The 7757-nt window shown below is 36.5% G+C and overlaps 1 protein-coding gene across 1 annotated transcript in view; it reads left to right on the forward strand.

Annotated features, from left to right (window-relative positions):
- Window positions 1-3060: 3060 nt before the first annotated feature.
- The window catches only part of LOC142341170 (uncharacterized), a 20791-nt gene continuing 16094 nt past the window's right edge, over window positions 3061-7757 (forward strand). Inside the window, exon 1 of the mRNA XM_075392114.1 lies at window positions 3061-3196. Within this exon, the coding sequence (XP_075248229.1) occupies window positions 3061-3196 (136 nt within the window). The remainder of the gene's footprint in view (window positions 3197-7757) is intronic.

Here is a 7757-nt window from a genome sequence, read left to right on the forward strand (position 1 = left end):
CTTTACAAAAATGCAAAATCGATAAATTGATTTTGAAGCTTCTTTTCCAACGAACCCAGGGGGGCTAATCAATGGGTTTTTTGGATTTAATAAGAAGTTTTCATTAAGACGTTAGAAAAACGTTTTTTTTTTATTTTTGACGCTCATAAGGTGTTCAACCAAAATAAAGTTGATTTCAAGTCCAACTGAAGTGTTCCATTCAAATAAAAATTTTACTTTCATGTAGATTTTTTGCGACAAATTGAGAAAATTGTTTTTGAGTTTTTCCGATGCAAAAAACGCTATATCGTTTTTTCGGGCAATTTGTGTTTTTTTTGTTAATTGCTGACTTGTAGTTGCTCACGGCTATTTCTTTCATAAACCATCTACCAAAAGCTCGTTGGGGGACAATTTTTGTGTGTTTGAGATTTTTTGTCGCAAAAAAAATCACGTTTTTTTTTTGGATACGTCTAACCGGGGAAAGGACTTCTAAGGTGACGTCTGGAACCTCGGGCGATCATCTCTTGGTGACGTCTGTAACCAAAACAATGTCAGGCCTTCTTGGTCGGGTGACGTCTGAAAACCCTTGAAAAAAAAACTCTTCGTCTTTGGTTGGCTCGTCTGCAATAAGAAACTCTGTCGCAGTCTTGGATATTAGTCTTGGGGTGTGCTCATGCCCCCTCTTTGTTTCAAAAAAAAATTAAATTTAATTCAGAAGGTTTTCTGTCCTTATTATCACGTCGGGGTCACCAAAATTATGTTTTAAAACATATCTCTAGTCTAATCATTTGTTAATTTGTTAAAAGAGCACGTCTAAGTTTCACGTTGTTGGACAAAAGAGTCAAGTTTTTGTTGCAATTTTGGCTGTTTTCGAATCATCTTGAAAGTTGCAATAACATTGGCAACAAGCTCGGGTCGGAACATCATGTGCAAACGCACATTAACGAGCCGCATTGTTTAAATATCAAACCAGATGGCAAATTTTCTGGATCAAGAGGAGCTTGAGTGACTTCGCCTCTCACTTAGAACTCCCTTATTGCTACACGATTAATGACTAAAGCCAGATTTTGTTCGTGACTTCATCATAGTCACCTACCCATATACGTTGACAGGTGACGACGTCACCTGTGGAACTCTTTGCTATTTGCTACGATGGACACCTTCACTATTGCTCAAAATTGGTAGAATATTTATAACAGCTCATTTGTAAATTTCCGTCATCAATAAATGGCTCTTCTCAGTCCACTATAGCAATTGAGTTGGCTATACCTAAACATGACCTATCTAAATGTGTTCGCAAAGTTATTACTTGCCGAGAACCTGTCAAAGTGATTGTTGATTTTTGCCTGGGCTGTGACGGCATTTTACCCAATGCCAAAACAACTTATGTTCCATAACTACCTAAACATGTCAAAACATCCAACATATGGTATTTTAGTTTCTTCTGTTCTTCATTAACTGACCCTATAGCAAAATGTGGATCATCTAGTCAATTTTAATCAAGATTGGTTGTGTTTTGCTATTATATTTTAAAAAAATCTCTGCAACAAAGATTATAGGTACGGCTTGGGTGATCTTTTAGTTTCGTTTGCATTGTAGTCATTTTCCTATCGGATGAGTTTACCCGTCGTTGGCTTTTTTGATATCCAAGATTCAGACATATACAATACTACTTCTTTACATGTCTTTTCATACACTGTATATAAATCATTCGAATGCTATCCGAACACGAACTTCGTAGAATGACAGCACTGAAAAAATAGAGAACACTAATTTTTCAAAACTTTACGTTTTATACATTTAGGTTATGCCTTGATATTTAAACTCATTGTTTTCACAAATTTGTTCCTTATTATTTGCAGCAATTTATCGAATATCCTCAAGCTTAGAAAAGCAATTGCTTCCTGTTATTGTCTTGAAAGTTTCTGTGTGTCGACTACAAGTACTAAAAGAGGCTATTCTGTCGCGCTTCGCTCTTCAAATCTACAGTTCATTTTAAAACAACCAGTTCGTTTGAAAACATTTGAAAACGGATAAAATTCTCGATTCTTCAAGACTTGATTGAAGCTCGTGTTGCGAGCAGAAATTTAAACTTTATGTAACACAAATTTACGAAGCACGGATATTAGCCTAATTTGTCCATGATAATCGAACTTCTATTAATGTCACTTTCGGATCAGTACCTCAAAGTGTGATAGCAAAGTCACAAGCAAGTACTCCAATTTGTGTAGGAAGGTCCTTAGGGAGTGCGATTTTTATAAAACGAGATTTTTCACTAAAAGTTGGTTAAGATTTAAAATCACGACTTTTCAATTGCCTGTTTTTTCTAATTTTTACTCTTTAAAAGTCTTAAATCCACATCTTCCTCAGCTTTTAGCTTTTTAGGTTGCTCTTTTAATTTTATCTCTCATTTACTGTTGATCCCTTAGACTTCTTGAGGCTGATTCTAAACATGAGTCAAATTGGCAGATTTTTATCTGAGGCCAGAATGACAGCAGAAGAATCAACTTAAGTCGAGAGCGATTTTACTGAAGTGCTGAAAAAAAGAAAGTGATTCGAAAAATAATTGCCTACTCCAATCAAAACAGTAAGACCTATGGTTGTTTCAATTGATCCAAGACCATCACCAATTCAGTTTGCGAGAGCAATCATGTCGACTTTTCCAGCCGTCAAGATAAAGAAAATAGGAGAAATGACGAACAATACCAATTTTTTTACAACCAGAGAGTGAGTAATTATGTCACTACACCTAAACAGGCCTTTCCAAATGCCAAGGTCAATGCCAGAATACACGTCCTAAGCCTAAACCAGTTTTCGTTATTGTAAACGTTCATCACATTATTAATGATGATGAGGTAAGAGAAGAACTCCTAAATAACAACGCAATGAATGTCACCAAGTTTCCACGGAAAACAAGTTGAACTAGTGGTCAACCAATAAAACCAATACGTGGGAGTAAGAAATCAGACAATCAAATCAGCTCAAGTCAGCTATACCAATGTGAAGCAAGCCGAGAACCAACAAATGTAATGCAATGTTTCAAATGTCAGAAATTTGGACACTCGGCAAAGGAGTGCAGTAATGCAATTCGATGTGTTCGCTACTCGCAAGATCATTGTGTTAAAGTATGCACTGTTTCAAAAGAAAACGCCACATGCTCAAACTGTGATGGCGCTCATGCGACAGTTTATCGCGGCTGACCAGCATATCAGCACAAGTTAGCTGAGGCCTCGAAAAAGATAAATGAGAATAAATTCTCAGCTGTAGCCAAAAAATTCAAAACTCAAGCAAACACTGAGCTACCACCATCAACTGCAAAAATTGTTGTTCTAATTGCTGAAGTTTTGAGCAAAATACGAACAGTTCTTAACACTATGTCCTACAGTGTTATAATAAAATATTGTCTCTAGCAGCGCCTCACGCATCTTTAATGAAAAAATTGATAGCCAAAGATGGCTTCTTTTCTTTCAATACAGACAAACAATCTAAACAGCCAAATTTTTCCGCAGAATGATAAGCTTGCAAAGGAACTGATCGCGGACTAAACAACAAAATTAGCGACCTGATTTTAATTTCAGCTGAAGAAGATATGGATCTAACTTGCCTGAATGAAGTTAGGAACTGGAAGTAAAGAAGCCCTCTCAACAATTACATCGTTGCGACGGAAACCTGCAATAACGGTCTCCAGGGCTCTGCCATCTTAGTGAAGAACAGCATTGATATAAAGCGAACAGAACCAGTAGAAACAGAAATTGATAGCAATGGACAAACTGTAGAAATACTAAAAAAATGCCTTATGTTGCCCTTCTTTAATGACTTTGGATAATAACTGCTTACAGTTCCCCTAGAAATCTTCTCTTGACCGAGAAAATATTTTCAGGAAAATCGAAAAATGTCTTCGTATATGGCGACTTCAATGCTCCCACCCAAGAACTAAATTGCTCCCATGATTCTGAAAACGGAGAAAAGCTCCTACATATTATTGACGAGGGCGTTTTGAAACTGCTCAAAACGTTTATCACACCTATCAGTCATTTTACGGAAGAAGCAAAAATATGCTAGATCTGCACTTTTGCGAAAATTCAATTTTTACGCAATTTAGCGACTTTCAAATATCAGAAGATCTAGGCAGCGATCACAAAATTACAATCACCACAATGAATCTCCAAACAGGCAAAATTTATAAACTAAAATTAAAGCTCCAATATATAAATTTTAGAGAAAACGCTTGAAAATCATACAGATCAGCAAATCTGTGGCCAGCAAAGTATCCAAAAAATGATTAAATAAATCAGTTCATCAGCCCAAATCATCATTCCAAATCTTTGGAAGACTAATGCATCAACAAGAAAGCGTTCCCTACAATATTGGGACACAAAAATTGATGAAACTAAGGAGAAAAAGGCTAAGACAGCTCATAATTGCACTCGTGGATCACTATGCTTCTTAAAGAACGGAGTTGAATTACCTACAGAAAGTAATTAAACTATCAATGAGGCGTCAGAAGACAGAAAAAGAGCAAAAGTTGTGGAAAGAGACTGTGATAAGGGTAGCAAAAATTTCCGGAAAGCAAAAAAAAATAACGAATAAAAACGATACCAAACAAAAACAAGCAGGCTACCCAAAATTTTTCTATAAAGTTTGTCTGGTGGTCACAGACAAGGAGAAAAATAAAATGTTCAAACAGCTGTTAATAGACACATTGAAAAATCAGGAAGCAGAATCATCAATAAATTCTGAACTCTGCGGCAACATTGAAAATGAAACCAAAGCGATAATAAATACACATGAAGATATTGAACAGCTTGGCATTGTGGTTACAAGAAAGGAGATTGATGAAACCTTGAAGGAGTCGAGAAAAACATGCGCTGGGCCGGGAAAGATTTCTACTAACTCCTTAAAAAATTACGCAGAAATATTAAAGCCCTTGCCTGTCTCCTCATATCTAACTTCATAAACAGCTCGTTTGTTCCAGTTAATTGGAAAGAATATCAGAATAAAATGATATCAAAACAAGTTAAAGACCAATTGTAATCCAAAAACTACCAACCCATTAGTCTTACAAAGTGCCTAGCAGAAATATGTCAAACTGTTGAGAAGAACATGGTTATGCAACATCGTGAAAATCAAAAGATATTCGGCGAGACTCAGAGTGCTTACAGGAAACACCGCAGTACCACAGACAACCTCTTTATACGAATTCTGCTTGTCAGTGAAGCCTTTCAGTTGTCTGAAATGGTTTTTTTGGTATGCTTGGATGTCGGAAAATGGTTCGATGCTGTATGGCACCTGGGACTCTTTCACAAATTGAACTCAATTCGGCTAAATATTTCAGTCATAAGGTGGATAATTTCAATTTCATCGATTAAAAAAGAGTTTTGTGATGATAAATTTCTATGCCAGTGATAGTTTCAGTCCGACAAATGGTGTACTGCAAGAAAGCGTAATTGATTATATTCTCTTTCTCATATACGTTGGTCATTTGCCTCAAATAAAAGCGCATATCTCACAGTTCGCTGACAATTTGGCCCTCAACTACAGGTCACGATCCCCCAAATTATTTGAAAAACATCTCCAATCATCACTGAACAGTGTAATTGATTGGGGAGACTCACTGAGAATTAAATAAAACCCAAACAAGACTCCTTATTGATATTCAAAAACCCCTCAAAGAAAGAATCTTCTCATGAACTCAACATAAAAGGAGTTTCCATTAAGAAGAGGCAATCGATAAATTTCCTAGATATATTTTCAACTCCACACCTCAAGTCGAGTGAACATTGCAGAGATTTAGTACGAAGAGCGAACAGCAGGCCACTACACCTTTGGAAGCTGAGTCAGCTAAAATTTAACGAAGAAAGTCTAATTTAGTTTAAAAATCATAGATCCGACCCTTATTTCTGTACTCAAACGCTTGGTGGCCAGATCATTCGCAGGCTTTTCTCAATAAGACACGAAACCTGCAATAACCATCCTCTGCAAAACAGCTTTCGACAACCAAGATGGTACCAGGTTCGAAAACTCAACGAAGAGGCAAACATGAAGACAGTCAAGGAGATGCAGATTAAATTGGCCAACGGGTATATTCAAAGGGGCAATAAAACACAACATTTTTTTCGTAACAGAGCTGATATATAAGAAACGACAGTGTCCGCTCAACTCTAGCAAAATCACTCTTTATCATCTCCATTACTAAGACTTCTAGCCGCATACACCATAGACTAGTGGCTAAAAAGAATGCTTAAAATAGTGTTCAACCAACAACCAAACAAAAAGAGGATAAATCCTAGTTCAATCCCGGAATTTTAATATCAAAGAACATAATCTTTCAAACAACAGAAGTGTGCTCAACGAAATTTGAAAAGCAAGAACTGAGAAAACAAAAATGAAAACCAAGGAAACAGGGAAAAACTTAATACAACAACAAACTGAAAAACTTAGCGATACAAACAGTGCAAATGAAACGCTGGCAGTTGGATAAACACAAGTTGTTATCAAATTGCATTGCTGCCAAGAGCACAAAATCGGTTAAATAAACAACACACAATTACGGTACTAGTCCAACTCCAGAAAATTTATAGTTAATTCCACTAATTTTCTAATGTCTTGAAAAAGAGGAAGATGGCACAGTTGTGCACTAAAATGTAGAAAAATAAACGGAAGTATGAACTTCTTTTTCTCCGACTGCGGTCCGAGTCCAGCTAAGTTACCTCCAACTTTCCTTATTATCTTTTTTCTGTTCTGCTACAAGACATACAACAGAACAATCAGACGTGTTAAGAGTATTTGGCCGGCCGTTTGCCTAGTCAATTTGGGTGCTGAACATATCACAGCTGTCGTCAATATATTTACGCGTAAATAATGAATAACAGTTGAGCCTTCCTTCGATGCCTTTCATCTCTACTTGCTTTGTGATTATTTTACTGTTTTCCTCAATACTCCCAATACTCCACTGATTAAGAAAAACATCCGTCAGATTTTAAAAAAAACAAAAAAATTCACTGTTGTGCTGCGCATGGTTTGGTTTTAGTGGCTTTATGGTTTATGGTAATGATAGCGTAGCACTTTTATTAAACAATTTCTCATTTGTTTCACTTTTAAATCTTTTTCAAGTCACAAACAAAGCATTTCCTGTATTTTTCTCACTTTTTTTCACTAAACATAAACGCTCCTTCTTTTTTCTCTGCTCAAATTGATTTCTACATTGAAGCAGGATTATTTGCAAAGATTTTAGTCGACCTAAGCACCACCATTAATTGCATCGAAGGGAAAATAATTCAAATGAACGAAAACCTGAATTTGTGTAGATGAAACTTAGCACACTGAGCTCAGACAAAATCGGAACTGTGCATTTTGAAAACGCGACAATTTCAGCACTGAAAAAACGAAGCTTTGAATTGAAAAACTTACAGCTACAGAAGTCAACTTAGTGCAGTGAACTATTACCTAGAGAAACCAGAACATCAACACGAGTGGTTTCTAGCCCCCCCCCCCCCCCACGCCCATCGAGCTTTTAATATTTTCCAGTTCTATTTTTTTGTTGTTTTAATTATCATACCTACCTGAGGCAATTGTCACACGCCTTTCACACAATCTGCAAGAGGCTACTCGAGGAACAGAGCCGTTATCATTTGTATCCGTCAAATTTAGCCAGCAGAAGTCCTCCATGCTACCTGAAATGGCTGAGTGCATCTGAGGAAGAGGAAGTTTTTTATTACAGTTAGATAGAACATTCAGTTTTAACAAGGGCTACTGAAATTCATTTTTTCAATAATCTC

The sequence above is a fragment of the Convolutriloba macropyga genome, chromosome 1, assembly GCF_964194025.1.
Source record: "Convolutriloba macropyga chromosome 1, txConMacr16.3, whole genome shotgun sequence".
Classification (NCBI taxonomy): Eukaryota; Metazoa; Xenacoelomorpha; order Acoela; family Convolutidae; genus Convolutriloba; species Convolutriloba macropyga.